This window comes from Callorhinus ursinus, unplaced genomic scaffold (genome assembly GCF_003265705.2).
Source record: "Callorhinus ursinus isolate GAN/ISIS: 27379988/994484 unplaced genomic scaffold, GSC_fseal_2.0 scaffold8, whole genome shotgun sequence".
NCBI lineage: Eukaryota > Metazoa > Chordata > Mammalia > Carnivora > Otariidae > Callorhinus > Callorhinus ursinus.
The window spans coordinates 2,741,899-2,760,444 of NW_027397070.1; the positions used below are offsets into that span (position 1 = coordinate 2,741,899).

Here is an 18,546-nt window from a genome sequence, read left to right on the forward strand (position 1 = left end):
CCACCAAGTAGGCGGCTTAAAACGATAGAAATGTATCTGCTCACAGTTCTGGAGGCTAGAAGTCTGAGACGAAGTTGTGGGCAGTGTGGATTTCTTGTGAGGGCTGTGACGAGCAATCCGCCCCGTGCCTCTCCCTAGCTTTGGGGATAGCTGGCAATTCTTGGCGTTCCTTGGCCCTCAGATGCATCATTCAGTGTGTGTTTTCACCCCGCCTTCTCCCTGTGTGTGTGTCTTTCCCGCTATGAGGACTCGGGCCATATTGGATTAAGGGCTCACCTGACTTCTTCATGACCACCCTCTTCAGGGTGACAACTGCTTCAGTGTGGGCCCATGCCAACCCCCTACACAGCCCAGGACTGCGTGAGGGGGGAAGGTGCCAAAGGAACTGTGGGTGCAGGAGGGACAATTCCCAGGTTCTTGGGGGAGGGCCTCACCCTTGCGGGGGTCAGAGGGGCAGTTATCTTCCTGTTGGGCTTTTTGACCTGGGCCCCCACAACCCTGGCTCTGGAGGAGCTGGTTCCTCAGCGTTCCCCTGTGCACCGCCCTCAGCTGTCCAGAACCTTTCTTCCCATGAGTTTGGGCAAAGCCGTTTTATTCTGATGATTTCTCCTGCTGACCCTGTGGTGCTGAGACTCTCCTATTGCTCTCAGTGCCAGTCAGGCAGGCTCATTCCGTGGGCCCTCTTGTCCCTACTTCGGAACTAACGCTGTAGGGATGATGATGTGCTTAACTTCTCTGTGTGGCTGGGCCACAAAGTGCTCTTTCCACGGCATGGGTTCATGGCATGCTTGTTTGGTTGGCATTGGTGGCCATGCTTGGTCAGTGCCTGTCAACCCCTTCGGGTCCAATTCAGCGTGCAAACTCAGTCCAGCTCCCTGTGGTCTCCACAGGCTGCAGTATTTCTTGGAGGCCAGGCTGGCAGGGTAGCCTGACCACTCTCTCCACGTCTCCAGTTGTCCAGCTTCCTGGGAAGGAAAGCTGCCCTGAAAACGTGCTGTCTCAAGGGGTCAGGAGTGGGTGGGGCCTTAGCAGCAATTCAGCAAGTGCTCTGGTCTCCTAAGCAAACATTATGCATAATGTCCCTGTTCCTTTTTCATATTTTAAAACTATTATTTAATTATACAAATATAAAAGGAGATTTGGGGCTAAAAGAAAAAACACATTTTTTTTTTTATTGAGAGAGAGAGAAAGAGAGAGTGCGTGCAAGAGGTGGGGAGGGGCAGAGGGAGAGAGAGAATCTCAAGCGGACTCTGTGCTGAGCTCAGAGCCCAACAAGGACCACCGGGGAGGAGGGAGGGGGGAGCGAGGGGCTCGATCTTATGACCTCGAGATCATGACCTGAGCTGAAATCAAGAGTCAGGCACTTGACCGACTGAGCCATCCAGGTGCCCTGAAAAAACACATCTTTTAATTACCATTTCCAGCATACATTCTTTTATTTTTGGGATCTTTCCAGGTTTTCTCTTTTCTTTTCTTTCATTTTTTAAAGGTTTTATTTATTTATTTGAGATAGAGAGAGAGAGAGAGTGAGCGGGCCAGGGGAGGGGCGAGGGAGAGCGAGAGAGAGAATCTCAAGCAGACTCCTCTAGGAGCCTGACGCGGGGCTCGATCTCAAGACCCTGAAACCATGACCTGAGTTGAAACCAAAAGTCGGCCACTTAATCGACCAAGCCACCCAGGCACCCCTGGTTTTTTCTTTTTTAAAAGGTAATTAAAATTTTTTTCATAGTCATGTTTTATTCATACCACATATATATCACAAATTATATTTTATACATTGTGTGACCACTAACATAGATCTATTATTATTTTTATGAATTTTTCTTTTAAATCATAAAAACTGTAATATTTGCTGTTGCTTTTATATTTATGTATTTAGAGTGCTTTTCCCCAGTCCTTTTTATCATCATATGTCTTCAAGTTTCCCTCTATTGTCCTTTCGTTTCAGCCTGAAGGGCTCCATCTAGCTTTTCTTTCTTTTTTTTTTGTATTTATGGACTTTTTAAAAAACTGAAGTGTAGTTGACACATAATGCTATGTTAATTTCAGATGTGCAACAGAGTGAACTGACAAGTCTCTACATTACGCTAAGTTCACAAGTTTAGCTGCCATCTGTCACCAGGCAAGGTGATTACCATACCCTTATTCCCTGTGCTGTGCCTTTCATCCTCAGGACTTATTCATTCCATGACTGGGAGGCTGTATCTCTTCTCCCCTTCATCCATTTTGCCCATCTTCCCACCAAACTCCCCTCTGGCCACCGTCAGTTTGGTTTCTGTATTTATGGGTCTGTGTCTGCTTTTTTTGGTTTGTTTGTTCATTTTGTTTTTTAGGTTCTGCCATATGAGTGAAATCGGATGGGATTTGTCTTTCTCTCTCTGACTTATTACACTTAGCATAATACACTCTAGGTCCATCCACATTGTTGCAGGTGGCAAGATCTCATTCTTTTTTATGGGTGAGTAATATTCTGTGTGTGTGTGTGTGTGTACTATATCTTCTTTTATTTTTCCATCTACCAATGGACACTTGGGCTGTTTCCATATCTTGGCTACTGTAAATAATGCTGCAATAAACATAGGGGTGCATGTGTCTTTTCATATTAGTGTTTTCATTTTTTGGGGTAAATACCCAGTGGTGGATTTACTGGTTTATAAGGTATTTCTATTTTTAATTTTCTGAAGCACCTCTATTGTTTTCCACAGTGGCTGCACCAATTTACCCACTTAGGCCTGTTGTACATAGAGAGTTAGTTTATTATCAGTCTTGTATATTATGCTTGCTTTATTTTACATCTGTACTCATCAGTGGCAAAGCTGGAAACCCCGCTCTGTGGGCTGGTGGGCAGTGGGGAAGGTGGAGAGGCTGGGTTCCCTGTATCCAGCCATGGTAGCTCTTCCCTGCCCGGGGCCAGGCCTATCTTCTTAGGCCTTAGGGGCTGTGGTGGGACATGTTTGGACGTCCTTGAATTGCAGGCTCCTGAGAGTGAGTGGGAGTTCATACCCTGTTTCCCCGTGTTCGGGCAGGCGTGGCTGAGGTGTACTCGCCTCACTCAGACGCTGGTGGGCATAGGGTTCAGAGTGTTGCAGTTCCCTTGGAGGAAGCAACTTTGGAGAAATTGGCCTAAGTCAGATATTCTTCTTCTGGAAGACCTGAGACATTGTGTCATTTCTGGAGGAAAATGACAGTTGAATTTGGGTGGCTCTGATGTAGTTCACAGACTAGGCTGACACTGATATTCTTGGGGCGCTCCCCTCAGCTAGAATGGCCCTGCCCCACATACAGCTCTGTGCTGACCGCTGTGCCAGACAGACCCATCCTGAGGACTCCTAGGGGTCATCCCTCCCCCTCCCTCCTGAGCTCTGCTGCTTGGGAAGTTTTCTTCCCTCCCCCTTGGCATAGGCTCCCCCAGCTGCAGAGCCAGTATTGAGGGGGATGATAATGATGAGGTAGAAAAGTCCTGCCTGGGGCCATTTCTAGAAACATTCATGGGGAGTTGGCTCTGGTGCGTTCTATGCCCTGAACCGCAGTGGCTGGGACACGGGTTTTGAGGAAAGAGGAAAATTGAGAGGAGGAGGAGGAGGAAGGGGGAAGAAAGTACATTAATACAACATCACTCTGGATGTTAAATCCTATGTGCAGATCAAAATATATTCTTCAATAATCCATAATATCACACAATGTACAAGGTAATTAGGAGGCAAGATTATTAATCTGGCAAGAAAGGAGCCCAGAACAATTCATTTAAGCCAGAGAGGAGTATCTGGACTCCTCCGTCGGAGCAGACCAGCTCCGTGGGAGAGAAGAGTCACACGCACACGCTGAAGGCAGCATGTTTATTGAAGTTCACTGGGGGTACAATCAGCAGGGACTTTGTGTGCCTCCAAGAGCCTCCCTGGGGCTCAGGCTGGGGCCAGGCGCTGTGGAACCTGGATCGGCCCAGGGAGGCCTCTGGCTTTGGGACTCTCACACAGGCTGGCCAGGCTTCCATGACTATATGTTCTTTAAGATTTTATTAATCCAGGGCACATATGGGGAGATCCGAGTGAAGACAGAAAGAGGCTTTGCATCTCCAAGTCCGTAAGACACAATATGTTGGGCCACACCTGCACACAACAGGGGGCCCCCAGAATCCCCCTGTGGGTTAGAGAAAGCAGATCGTGAGCAGGGAATGTCCTTCTCTTCCTACTGTCACCTGATCCTGGTTCTATCAGCACCCTAGCCAGCTCCTAGATACCCCAGAGTCAGATCAGGATCCTGGCTCCTCATGGAATCCTAAGTTAGGAGATTAATGTCTTATTCCTCTCTGGCATGGAACTACAACTCTAGATCCTGTCCGTTCCATTTCTTCCTTTCTCTCCTGGAGTCCTGTTCAGGAGAGTAGAAGGGAGGGTTAGAGGCAGGGCTTGAGTATGTGAGGATGGAACCCCGAGGGAGGATTCCAGTTCCCATGTTGCTAGAAACCCACAGACTTAGGCACCACTCACTGTACTAGGGGACTTCCCGACCCCACCCCCTCCCAGGAGGATGCTGTCTCCCAGGGACTGCGTTGTGAGGAGGAAGTGGAGGTGTGTGGTCACCTTGTATGCCGATCTTGTCTTCCTGGGATTGCCCACACAGATTTGTAAGTTATGGTTGTAAAAGAAATAGTGGTTGCAGGCCCTGGCGTCCATGAGTCTCAACTTCACCTCCCTCAGAGTATCTGACACCACCTCCATCACTCCCGTTCTTCCCCAGCCAGCCGCCCTGCACATTCTCCCAGGTGAAATAAAGGTAGACCAGGTGAGCAGGGAGATTTTCCCTATGGCATGGGTCAGCTTGGCTCTCGTTTGTAGTTGTGAGGGAGGGAGAGGAGATGGACCTCCGGTCCCAGGGAAAGTGGGGGGTGTGCTGCGGTAGGGGCTCCCTGGGCAGGGCCAAGAGTTACTCCCCAGTGGGGTGGTGATGACACAGAGTGGGAGGGTGGGCCCCAAGGAGATGGTTTGGAAGAGAGAATGAGAAATGCACAGGTCAGGCAGGAGAAAGGTTCAAGAAGGGGGGGGGTGGAGATGGGCTGGAAAGCTAATGGCACCTTCAGTAACATGATGTCATTGAGTTTGGTGAACGAGTTGTAATTTGGGTGAATGATTTGTTCTGAGACTTCTAGCTTCTGCCATGTGGATTCTTCCTGTTTTATGTCATGAGATCCCAGAGTGACAGTAATTTTCCCGTTGAGAAGGAGGAGAGAAACAGGAGAAGGCGCTGGTCCCCTAGAAAGGGTCCCCTTCTGAGCAAGTGGACAGTAGGCTCTCTTCTTCCCCAGTGCAGGGCCATCTGAGGAACTCAGGTCTTACTCGGGACAGAAATGCCCACCTGGGATCATAGCCAGTTCAGGAAGGGCCAGGCCCTGGCAGCTACAGGGTACTGAGAGACTCAGGTGGCAGCAGGACAAGAGGGCCAGCATTGGCCTGCTGTGACCCAGCTGCCCTGAAGAGGGCGGTGGCCTCTGGAGGTGGAGATGGCAAATGAAAATGGGCTGGTTGCTTGCAATATACATTGCTGACCATCTTGAGATGAGCAGGGCACAAGAATCTCTCCTCAGGCCACTTTGAAACTGTGTGTAACTCTGGTTCCTATAGCTCCTCACATGAAAAGAGAGTAAGTCAAAGTTTTCTTACCTTCCTTTACAATGAGCAGCTATCATCACGAACTCTTGACTTAGGAGAAACCCGCCACAGCTGGCAACATACCCTTCGTCAGTGACCATTTCCAGAAGGGCCATGTAGGGGCGGGAGCGTGGCTTGGACTCAACGCCACTGATAATTTTCTCTCAAACAGAGAACCCCTAAACAGAGACTCACCTGCTTTCAGACAGAGCACTGGGTGAGGAAAAGTAGGTGGAAGCTGAGGGCCCCCCAGAGCTTCTTTCTTACTTCTTATGGAGCTCAGCCCTCCACGTGTAATTATTGTTCACTTTCTTGACCCCAATCCACCCCATCAACCTACCCTGAGCCTACTTTTAGAACTTGATTGTTAGTCTTGATTCTGAGCTGTCATTTAAACGTTTCTTTTCTTTTCAAGATTTTATTTATTTATTTGAGAGAGTGAGAGAGAGCTGTGCATGAGCAGGGAGAGAGGCAGAGGGAGAGGGACAAGCAGACTCCCTGCTGAGTGGGGAGCTGGACGGACGTGGGCTCATCCCAGGACCCTGAGATCATGACCCGAGCGAGCCAAAAGCAGACAGATGCTTAGCTGACAGAGCCACCCACGTGCCCCTAAACATTTCTTCATGTCTCTATCCTGACCTCCTCTCAGCAAGCACCAAGAACTGGGAATGAGAATGGTGCCTATTTTGAAGAAAGCAGTTTAGGAGGAGTTTTCAAAGCCAGTTTTCTGACTCTTTCTCCACCCAAGACTTCTCATCCCAGGGAAACTGTCATCAGCTGCAGGGAAAGAGTCTGACTCTTCCAGCTGGAGATTTCTCCCTAGAATACTTGCAATGGGATCTTGTAGCCTCTTTTGAGGTCTTCTTTGTCAGGGAGTTACACCCTAGACTCACCAGCTTCAGCTTCAGGAGGCAAGAGAATGGCCAGCCAAAGAAATAGAGCCTGCAGGCTCTATTTCCCAGGGATGGTGTCCATGGTGAGCTTCCTCTGTCCCTGCCCTCCCTTGCCCCTGCTTTTATAATCCCAGCAGAAGAAAGGGGAGGACTGGAAACCACAGAAACAACCTAGTCACATTTTTGTTTTTCACTTTGGCCTGGCTATCTTCTTCATCAGAAATTCTTACAACCCTCTTCTCCTCTCTGCTGGTGTTGAGGCTGTGGTCAGAGCCCAAGGGTCCTGTTTACTAGGATGAGGCATGCACCTTTCCCATCTAACATAGCTCTCTTGAGGCAGCATAGTAACACAGATGGGGGGTAGATTAAAATTTTATTTTTTATTTTTAAAAAAAGATTTATTTATCTATTTGAGAGAGAAAAAGCAAGCAAACACGTGAATGGGGGGAAGGCAGAGGGAGAGGGACAGAGAGAATCTCAAGCAGACTCTCCGCTGAGCATGGAGCCTGAGGCAGGGCTCGATCCCAGGACCCCAAGATCATGATCTGAATTGAAGTCAAGAGTCCTCAACCAACTGAGTCAGCCAAGTGCCCCTTTATTTTTTATTATTGAAGTATAGTTGACATATCATCTTCTATTAGTTTCAGGTGTCCAACGTAGTGATTCAGCAGTTCTGTACGTTACTTAGTGCTCCCCATGATAAGGGTACTTACCATCCATCTCCATACAATGTTATTACAATATTATTTACCATATTCCCTATGCTCTACTTTCTATTTCCATGACTTACTTATTTTATAAAATATGAATAAGAATATATAAATATATGTAAATATATTTATGAAATATAAGGATGTATAAATAGAAAGCATTTATAAAATATAGGGAAGTATAAATAAAATATATCTATAAAATATAAATATAAATTTTATAAATAAGGAAGTTTGTACTTCTTAATCCCCTTCACCTGTTTTGCCCATTCCCCCACCCACTGCCCTTCTGGCAACCACCAGTTTGTTCTCTGTATTTCAGAGTCTGTTTTTTGTTTATTTGTTTGTTCATTTTTTTTTGTTTTTTAGATTTCACACATAAGTGAAATCATATGGTATTTGTTTATAACTGTGTTACTTATTTCACTTAGCATAACACCCTCTAGGTTCATCCATGGTGTTGCAAATGGCAAGATGTCATTCCTTTTTAATGGATGTGTAATATTCCACTGCACAAGCACGTGTGTGTGTGTGTGTGTGTGTGTGTGTGTGTACTGTATCTTCTTTATCCATTCATCTATCAATGGACAGTTGAGTTGCTTCCATATCTTAGCTATTGTAAATAACGCTGTAATAAATGTAAGGGCACATTTATCTTTTTGAATTAGTGTTTTCATTTTCTTTGGGTAAATACCCAGTGCTGGAATTATTGGATCATATAGTATTTCTATTTTTAATTTTCTGAGAAAACTCCATACTCTTCTCCACGGTGGTTTACATTCCTACCAACAGCACCTGAGGGGTCCCTTTTCACCACATCCTTGCCAACAGAGGGGCGTTGGTTTAGGTGATGTAAGAATCTAGAATAGGGATCAGCAAACTTTTTCTGTAGATAGCCACCTAGTGAGTGTTTTCAGCTTTGCAAGTCATACTGTCTCTGTGGCAACTATTCAACTCTGTTGTTGTAGTACAAAAGCAACCATAGATAAGATGTAAACAAATAGGTGTGCAGTGTTCCAATAAAACTTTATTTTAAAAACAGGTGGTGGGCTGATATGGCTTGAGGGCCATAGTTTGCCAACCCCTGATCTAGAAGATCAGCCCTTTCTTCAGTCCAAATAATCAGTAGAAGAACAGAATGTGGCAGTGAGAGAGAGAAGGAAAAATGGAGAATTTATTGACTACCCACAATATGTTTGGTGCTGATAGAACTTACATGCATCATCTCATTTGTAATAGTCCTTTTGGGTAAGTATTATTATACACAATTATGGAGCACTCAAGCGAAGCTCAGGATGTCACATAGCAGCAAGATCCAAGTTTAATATGTCAGATTCTGAAACTTATACTTTTTCCATTCCACTAATCTGAATAACAAGGGATGTGGGATGAGGTTAGTCCAATTAACAGAGAAAGAAATGGAATGTATAAAGGAGAACAGTTGTGTTCTCTAGGGGGTGTTGGGGTTTTCCACTTGTGCATTGAGAGTCACACTTAGTTTGATAACCATATGATATCTGCACTTGTCATTATTTGAGATATTACTCTGGGTTCTCATTTGTTTATGTGCATTGAGAAAGGAAAACGTTGTTCTTTTCTTTTTTTAAAGATTTTATTTCATTTATTTGAGAGTGAGTAAGCACATGAGGAGCAGGGGGAGGGGCAGAAGGAGAGGGAGAAGCAGGCTCCCCGCTGAGCAGGGAGCCTGACCCGGGCTGATCCCAGGACCCTGGGATCATGACATGAGCCAAAGGCAGACGCTTAACCGACTGAGTTACCCAGGAGCCCCAGGAAAAAGTTGTTCTTGACTAAACAATAACATGCCATTGATTACAAGATTCCTTCCTGTTGTAAAGGGGTTAAAATGTAAAATATTGTGCATTTTGGAATCAATGAAATATGATATATTGCAAGTATCTCATTCACTCTCATATCAGTCTTGAGAGCTATTATTGTTTTCATTTTACAGACGAGGAAACTCAGGCTCACAGAATTTGAGTCCCTTGACAAGATTTCAAAGCCAATAAATATCAGAACTAGGTGTCAAACACATACCTGTTTGACTTCAATCACATAATCTTTCCACATATCACCCTGCTTTCCTAGACTGTAAAAACAAAACAAAACAAAACAACAACAACAACAACAAGAATCTAGATAGGATTACTCTACCAGTTCCCACAATTTTATAAGACGCAATCCTTATAAGAAGTCCCTTATTTTACATTACTCATAGTGGTTCTGCTTTTCGTGATTGAACTCTAAATAATAGAGATATTGGGGCACCTGGGTGGCTCAGTCGTTAAGCGTCTGCCTTCAGCTCAGTTCATGATCTCGGGGTCCTGGGATCGAGCCCTGCGTTGGGCTCCGACTCAGCAGGAAGCCTGCTTCTCCCTCTCCTACTCCCACTCCCCTTGCTTGTGTTCCCTCTCTCACTGTTTCTCTCTCTGTCAAATAAATAAATGAAATCTTTAAAAAAATAAATAATAGAGATACTGGCATTGGAAGTGAGTTCAGAAGAACCTACACTTAGGTTCTGTAACTTGGCTTGGGTTATCTATTGCAGGTTCTCTAATCTGAATATATTTCAAGGCACTGTTGTAAGTGGTCAAGCATATTAGTTGTAAGTTGTAAGTAACCATTATGGCATACAGAGCAAACCTATTAAATTATCATCTGTAGGTATCTGTAATCAAAACCAGACTTTAGGTGATTAAGAATTTGGTGACATAGAACATATCAGTGGAAATAAGGAGTATTATGGGGTTGATGGTTGCTTCTAGGTGCACTAAAGAACCTAAGAAAAATACATGATGAGCTTTGGGCTTTCAATTCCAAGCTTATGATCTAAGTAAGGGTCCAGAAATCTTCTCTGCCATAAAAGAAACCCTTCTCTCATGTAACTTACTGTCTAAGATTTCTAAAAATCAAGCCAATGTCTTATCCTGTGGGTGGTTTGAACATACTTGAATCACCAAACTGGCAGGGTCTCTTAGATGAAATTAAAGCATTGAGACTCTGAAAATTGGAATGGGAATATATGTGGGCATATTCTCATGAAGCTGGGATCTTGAACCCCTAAATTCCTTCAATCCTCCTTTGTCCATAACAGCAGCCCATCTTTTCCGGTCTGAGGAGGTTAGTCTTCCCTTGCTTGAAGAATGTGTAATGAGATTCCCTGAGATAGTTACTCTGCAGCAGACTGCTGGCTGCCCCCTCCTACTACCTTTATCACTTCTGGATCTATAACCAGATTCAACTCCCAGTAGGTCCTAGACATGTGACCCATAAGGATTTGCAATGTACACCAAAACAAGATTTTTGCTAATTTGTATCAAGAGAAACATGAATAGAATGGGTCTTAAAGGCATTGGTGTAGGTGTTGGGCCAGCCTGACTTTATTGATGGGTTGCACTACATACAGATGCCAATGTCAGCATATTAGATCAAGCATGTTGAGGTGGCTCTAACTACTTGACTAGTTGGCTGGATTGACATATGGACCCAAAGGTGGCCTACACTAAGTGAAGCTGAGATGCCAGACTTCTTTGATATAGAGAAAGGTATTCTATGCTTTGCGGAAATCAGAAGGTAGAGATTTATTATTATGAGACTGGTTTACTCACCCCAGTGTCCTAGGAGAGCACAGAGAACATTCTTTCCCCCAAAGCTGTGAAAAATACATTAGGGAGAGGGAGCACTGGCATTTTTGGAGAGCGCTGTAGTGGCTATTTGCTATAAGTGTGGAGTGACCATGGGACCTGCTGCTACTGGATCTGGATCCCTGAGTACCAAGGTGGTGATGGGTCTCAGGGTGGGAGAAGCCGAGCTACCAGAGGTGCAGTGGGCTTGGTTACTCTAATGAGTATCAGAGTTGAAGCAGACGTTAAGATAGTGGTCCATGGCTTTGACTAGTTGATCGTGGTGTCCCTGAGCTGAAATAGATAGACTACTAAGGCCTTAGTTGATTTGGATAAGTAGAAGCATTCTGGGTCTGGTAAACAGAGGTCTTAAATATCACAAGACACATGAACTAGTTCCCAGACTTGAACCAGCTCACTGACCCAGAGCCCCTTGAATGAAAAGGGTGAACTGCCTTTGAGGAAGGTCCTTGCTACAAAGCCAAAAAATTGTGCTGTACATCTTCCTCTTTGCCTTCTTCAAAGCTACCTATGGCCATTTACCAGAGTGAGTATGAATTAGAGAAAAAAGTCGGAGACATAATCATGCCTTTGTTTGTTTGTTTTTTGTTACTGGGCCCTGGATCTGAACCGATATGAATTCCCAAAGATCCAAAATGCCCATGGGAATCACCAGTCAGAGGAGGGGCTTATGGACTGATCAACAAATTTTGGCATGCATTTATCTCATAGTGGTCCCAGTGGTCGCAGTGGTTCCCAAATCAACCTTTGACTATTTCCCAAGCTCCAGAATGCAGAGGTAGGATGGATGTATTACAAACGTGACAGAATCTCCATCATGGTTGCCTGACTCCTGAAGTGAGGGCTATTATGGTAGAAAAGACCAAGTGGAGACACCAGAATGGCCTCTACCTACAAAAGTAGTAAACTAAGAGCAATATTATATTCATAGAGCATTCAGGTATTAGTGCAATTGCCAAATTATAGAAGGATGCAGGAGTGATTATTCTTACCACATCTCTCTTCAGGTCACCTGTTTGTATCAAGAGAAACATGAATGGAATGGGTATTAAGGCATTGGTGTAGGTGTTGGGCCTATTTAGTCTTCAGTTATAGGACTTCTGGGCTCTCTGTCTTATGCCTGAAGAACTCCTGATTTTGTTTTTTTTTAATTGTGCTGGTGCTTGAAGGTGTTAGAGGACAAAGTGTTCAGGGAAGTAAAACGTTGAGCGGGAGGTGGATTCTAATGTCTCAGGGGGAGAACTCCCTCTAGGGTGAGAGATGGCAGGAGAGCCTCTCGTTTTACTTTCTCACTTCTGTTGTAGGCTCACTGCAGACCTGAGAACAGTTGGCTTTGTTTTGTTTTCTGCTCTGTCTCATCTACTTTCAAGAGCCTCCAAATTTATCCAGTAGTTATGCTAAGCAGTCTTCAAACCATCCCCTTCCCAAGGGTTTGGGTAGTCCCTGAAATCTGGGATGCCTCTTTCATAAACCTTGTGATGCTGCAGTCTATCAGCAATCAGCATTGGGCAGGCTGGCAAGAGATAGCTCTCTGCATCTTAGAATCAATTCAATCAACGGCGATCTTCTCTTATCTGGTGGGCTGTTGGAGGAGGCCTGTTTGTACCAACTGTCCTTTTCACGTGCCTACTTGAAGTTTGGTTTGTGGTTGCTGCCAAGAATGGGGTGCGGCAACTGTTCTGAGCCAGCACAGCAACAAGGGACAGAGGCATAGCCTCAAGGTGTGTTTTATGCTCTCCCATCTGTGGGTTCGATTAACTGAAGGGGTGCTACTCAGGACTCTTCATTTAACCTTCCAGGATGTTTTCCCATGTAATCATTCTTCCCTTTGGTTGCTTCTTCTTCTTGCATTTCCTTATCTCTTTACAGAGCCATCCAGGAATAATTTTGTTCCTCCCCTAGGTGCCATATTTGACTGATACAATTTTGAACATTTGGCTGGTGTATTGATATGGCCATGGTGGAGGGACCTAAGCAACAACATCTCCTGTGAAGGACTGATTTTTTAGTGCTGCTAAGAGGATTGTCATAAGGAGAAGAAAGGAGTGCATTTCCTAGGGCAAACGTGTCTCATTTAAATGCAAAATCACACTGTGAAGGGCATATTTCTGTGGATTATTTTTAAAAGATTTTATTTATTTATTTAACAGAGAGAGACACAGCGAGAGAAGGAACACAAGCAAGGGGAGTGGGAGAGGGAGGGGGAGAAGCAGGCTTCCCGCAGAGCAGGGAGCCCTGTGTGGGGGTCCCAGGACCCTGGGATCATGACCTGAGCAGAGGGCAGACACTCACCGACTGAACCACCCAGGCACCCCCCTGTGGATTCTTCAAGTTGCTCAACTCCTTCCTGATTTCGTGGCCTTTTCTAACTAGTCTTAATCCCTTGATAATCACATGACACATGACTGGCACTATCTCCCTCATCCCAACCTTCCATTCATTTTCTTTTACTAAGATATGAGTTCTTTCAGTGATGATATTTGTGTTAGTCTGGATATCAAAAATCTCTATTCCCCTCAGGCTCTAGGTTTCTGGATAAAATGCTACTCATTCACTCACTTTATCAGTCAAAAAATGGTTTGATGGGCATTTAGTAGATGCCAGACTCGTGATACAAAAAGATGAGTCTGTATTCTTCTAACCACAGCATAAAGAGCAAAGTGCTGCAATGGAGAGTTGTAGAAATATTGTGGGATGGGAAGAGAAGCTCCCAAGTCTGCCCTGGAAAGGCAGTGACAGCTTCATTCCAACTGAGATCTCAAGGATGGGTTGCATTTTGTCATTGGGCAAACTGAGACATGTTTTCTGAACAGAGGTAGCAACATATCCAAAAAGGGCCAGAGAAAGGCTGGGTGACTGGGGGAATTACAAGTCGCTCAGTGTTACTGAAGCATAGTTAATGGAGAAAGGGCGAGAATGGTGGAAGAGGAGGCTGGATAGGAGCCAGTTTAGGAATGGCTCATCTGCTGCAAAAGTGTGGAGTTTGTCCCTACGTCAGTGGGGTTAAAATATTGTGGTCAAAAGCACACTAATACAAATTTTATACTAATATAAAATTTACCATCTCTACCATTTCTAAGTGTGCACAACAGTGGTGTCAACCATATGCAGATTATTGTACAATAATCACTACGAATTTTTCAGTTTGCAAAACAGAAACTACATACCCATTGAACAAGAGCTACCCTTTCCTCCTTCCCACAACCTCTGGCCATCACCGATCTATTTGTCTCTTGAGTTTGACTACTTTAGTTGCTTCATATAAGTGGAGTATTTGTCTTTTTGAGACTGGCTTATTTCACTCAGCATACTGTCCTCAAGGTTCATCCATGTTGTAACATATGACAGGATTTCCTTCTTTTTTTAGGGCTAATATTCCACTGCGTGTAGTTATCATGTTTTCTTTATCTAGCTACAGTCGACATTTAGGTGCTTCCACCTGTTGGAGTGTTCTTTTTTTTTTAATTGTGAAATTGATCACCTATACATGTAGGGCTTATAATTTACATGTACAGCTTAGTGAACAATTATAGAGCAGGTGCTCATGTAACTATCGCCCAGATTAAAAACTAGAACATAGCCAGCAGGTGCCCCCTTTGTGAGAAGATTTTAAATCAGATTCTACCTCTTTAAGACATTGGGCTACTTATATTTTCAAATTTTCTTGCGTCAGTTTTGGTGGGTTATGTTTTTCTAAGAATCAATCAATTTTCTAATCAAGATTTTCAAATTAATTATCATAAAGTTATATTATCTATATAATATATATATCATTATATATAATTTATAATATATATCATTATATTGATATATATTATATAATATATATCATTATATTATAATAAAATACTTTTAATGTCTGCAAAATGTGGAGTGATGCCAAACTTAGGAAGAAACTGAAACAGCATCAGAGTGGGAAAGACAGGGTAAGGCAGTAGGGATATGGCAAGGGTTTAGAAACCAGGCCCTGGTGCTCCAAAAGAGTGTTCAGAATCTTCTAGGGAAGGTGGACAGATGACGACATACTCAAGAAACAAGCAGGGGTCCTACACTCAGGGACCCTGAGCATACCAGGACTCGGGAAAAAGAGGTCTGCCCAACCCAAGTCAAGTTGGGATGGGGTGTAACTTAACTTCTCTCCTCCTTCTCTCTCTCTCTCTTTTTTTGTTTTTGTTTTTGGGCCCTCGGCAGGAAAATGAAATGTCCTTTAAGCATTTTCTCCTGGGCAGAGTAGCCTGGGGGAGGGGGTGAGTATGTGAGCATTTATTATTGTGAACCTTTGGGGGAATTGCTGGTCCTAGTGGAGACTGGGGAAATCCTAACCAATGTCATGATTTGCCTTTAACAAATTGCGGGTGGAGTGACCAGCTTTCTCCAGACTGCTTCGTGGATTGGGGGGAATCCTGGGAGTAACAGAATGAAATGAAAACCAGATGAGGATGTTGGTTTTCTCAAGTTCATAATTTTCACATCATGAGCCTCATCAAGATCATGGAAAGTTCTGACTTGCATGAAAGTATTTATTTCTTTATCCTATCTATCGCTTTTCAGAAAGCTGATAAAAGAATTCACATTTTTCCCCAAAGGAAACATTAAGCAGTCTTACGATAAGGGTGACACCCTAGGCCTGTGACTCCTTCATCTACCCTTTTTTCGAAGGTTACTGCCTATGGAGAATGGTGACTGCTTTAGGACGATGGGTCCTTTAGCTCACTCTTGGGCCTGAGACTTACTAAAGCTTCCCTCCGGGACAGAGGATGGGCTCTTCTCCCATTGAGCTTCTTTGCTTTGCCTGTCAGGTCATCTCAATATTAGCTGGATGGAATTCAGGAGAACTTGGTCCTGGGAACATCCCAGCCCTAGGCTCTGAGAGATTTTACAGAAAGGGTCTTGTGTGGTGAATGTGCTCCCTGCCACCTCATGGGGAACAAATGAAGAACTGTTGGGGTTAGAAGGTGAGGGTGTTTAACTCAGAACGGAGTGGCTTTGCCTGGGTTGGGGTGGGGCAGGTATGCGTGGCAGCTGTCTGGAAGCATGATATGGACTGTCATACGGTATGTGTTTTGTTTGTACCTATGGTTTCATACATAGGGTGGAATAAGGCAGAGGTTGAATTCCAGATACTTTCTCACCAGGTTGTTGTCTGAAGAGCCAGATGGAAGAGGCTGGGATGCAGGCTGGTGGGGAAGGAGGTGGCTAGGTGAACTAAAGCCCTCTTGCTGCTCAAAGTGGTTGCATCTTGGAGAGTACTGGCCTGGCGGTCTGGACACCAAGCTTCCCATTCCGGCTCTGGCGATAACTCTCTGAAGGTCCTCATGTGGCCACTCCCCTTTCTGTGCCTCAGTTTCCTCATATTCCACAGGAGGAAGTTGTTCTATATTAGTGGGTTTCAAAAATTTTAATTTTGGGGGGCGCCTGGGTGGCTCAGTCATTAAGCGTCTGCCTTCGGCTCAGGTCATGATCCCAGGGTCCTGGGATTAAGCCCCGCATCGGGCTCCTTGCTCAGCAGGAAGCCTGCTTCTCTCTCTCCTGCTCCCCCTGCTTGTGTTCCCTCTCTCGCTGTGTCTCTCTCTGTCAAATAAATAAATAAAATCTTTAAAAAAGTTCAAAAAAATTTTTGAGGCCAGGTATATCTTTTATGAAGGAAAATTTTATACCTATGTCTGTATCTGAAAGAGCTAGAGATATGCTCTTCTGATTGAAGTCAGGGACTGGGGACCTGAGATTATTTCATTCATTACCTTTCTTTCCATTTCCAGGGCCTTCACAGAGCAGTTTAAAAGCCATGGAACAGGATGATAAATACACAGACAACCTTCCATTCTAGTGCCAATAGAACGTATTTCTAGGACCAATGAGCTAAAGAACTGAAATCATGACAATTTTGAGGCTTTCTACCCATGATCATGGAATACCTCTTCTTTTATTTAGTTTTCCTTCGATGTCACTCATCAGAATTTTGTAGTTTTACTTATATAGATCATACACATATTTGGTTTATACTTAAGTATTTCACTTTTTTGGTGCTAATGTAAATGATACTGTGTTTTTAATTTCAAATTCCATGTGTTCATTGCTGGTATATAGAAAAGTGATTGATTTTTGTTTATTACCCTTGTACCTGCAACCTTGTTTTAATTGCTTATTAGTTTCAACTGGGGCTTTTTTTTTTGTTAATTCCTTTTAGATTTTCTATATAGACAGTTATGTCATCTGCAAATAAAGACAGATTTTTTTTCTTTCTTCCCAATCTGTAAACATTTTCCCTGCCCTTTCTTGTATTATTTCATCCCCTAGAATTTCCAGTATGATATTGAAAAAGAGCGGTGAGAGGAGACATTCTTGCCTTGTACCTGATCTTAACGGAAAACTTCTAGTTTTACATCATTAGGTATGATAATAGCTGTAGGGTTTTTTGTTTATTTGTTTGTTTTTTTTTTAGCTGTAGGTTTTTCATAGATATTCTTTATCAAGTTGAGGAAGTTCCCCCTTTATTTCTAGTTTACTGTAAGTTTTTATCATAAATCAGTGTTAGGTTTTGTCAAATGCTCTTTCTACATCTATTGATGTGATTTTTATTTTTTAGCTTGATATGGTGGATTACATTAAGTGACTTTAAAACGTTGAACCAGCCTTGCACCCACTTGGTTGTGTTGTATAATTCTTTTTAAAACATTATTGCAGGGGCACCTGGGTGGCTCAGTCATTAAGAGTCTGCCTTCGGTTCAGGTCATGATCCCAGGGTCCTGGGAATGAGCCCCACATCGGGCTCCCTGCTCAGCGGGAAACCTGCTTCTCCCTCTCCCACTCCCCCTGCTTGTGTTCCCTCTCTCGTTGTGTCTCTCTCTGTCAAATAAATAAATAAAATCTTAAAAAAAATAAAACAATAAAACATTACTGCATTCAATTTGATAATGTTTTGTTGAGGATTTTTGCATCTACGTTCATGAGAGTTATTGGTGTGTAGTTTCTCTTCTTGTACTGTCTTTGTCTGGTTTTGGCATTTGGGTATAGCTGGCCCCACAGAATGAGTTAGGAAATATTTCCTCTGTTTCTATCCTCTGAAAGAGATTGCAGAGAATTGACATAATTTCTTCCTTAAATGTTTGGTAGAATTTACTAGTGCTTACTCTAATTCTATTATTTCTTTTCTTCTGCTTACTTTAATTAAGTTTTTTCTTTTTTTCCTAGTTTCCTAAGTTGGAAACTTAGATGATTGATTTTAGAGATTTCTTCTTTTCTAATAATATAGGCACCAACTGCTATAAACTTCCCTTTAAGCACTGCTTTTGTTACATCTCACTAATTTTAGATAAGTCGTGTTTTCATTTAGTTCGAAATATTTTTTTAAAAAGATTTTGTTTATTTATTTGACAGAGAGAGACACAGCGAGAGAGGGAACACAAGCAGGGGGAGTGGGAGAGAGAGAAGCAGGCCTCCCGCTGAGCAGGGAGCCCGACAGGGGGCTCGATCCTAGGGCCCTGGGATCACGACCTGAGCCGAAGGCAGACACTTAACAACTGAGGCACCCAGGCATCCCTAGTTCGAAATATTTTAAAAATTTTCTTGAGATTTCTTCTTTGACCCATGCATTATTTAGAAGTTTAATCTCCACATATTTTGTGATTTTTTTCAT

At 43.6% G+C, this 18,546-nt stretch overlaps 1 protein-coding gene and 1 long non-coding RNA gene across 2 annotated transcripts in view; one reads left to right on the forward strand and one right to left on the reverse strand.

Annotated features, from left to right (window-relative positions):
- The window catches only part of LOC141373233 (uncharacterized), a 121,068-nt gene that overhangs the window by 8,438 nt on the left and 94,084 nt on the right, over positions 1–18,546 (forward strand). The gene's annotated exons all lie outside the window — the stretch shown is intronic.
- Positions 3,994–16,192, reverse strand: LOC112821943 (mast cell protease 4-like). The gene is made up of 6 exons (XM_073894898.1): positions 16,043–16,192; positions 6,539–6,596; positions 5,659–5,808; positions 5,074–5,208; positions 4,581–4,837; positions 3,994–4,137 (listed from the first exon to the last, which is right to left on the reverse strand). The coding sequence occupies exons 1-6, from the start codon at positions 16,190–16,192 to the stop codon at positions 3,994–3,996; spliced, it is 894 nt and encodes a 297-aa protein (XP_073750999.1).

Coding starts and splice junctions, on each gene's coding strand:
- LOC112821943 (XM_073894898.1), bottom strand. CDS start 16,192: ATGGGAAGCTTGGTGTCCAGACCGCCAGGCCAGTACTCTCCAAGATGC. Junction 5,209..5,658: donor AGCTGCTCATTGTAAAGGAA/GGTAAGAAAACT, acceptor TCCTTCTCAACG/GGAAAATTACTGTCACTCTG. Junction 4,838..5,073: donor CAATGACATCATGTTACTGA/AGGTGCCATTAG, acceptor TCCCTCCCTCAC/AACTACAAACGAGAGCCAAG.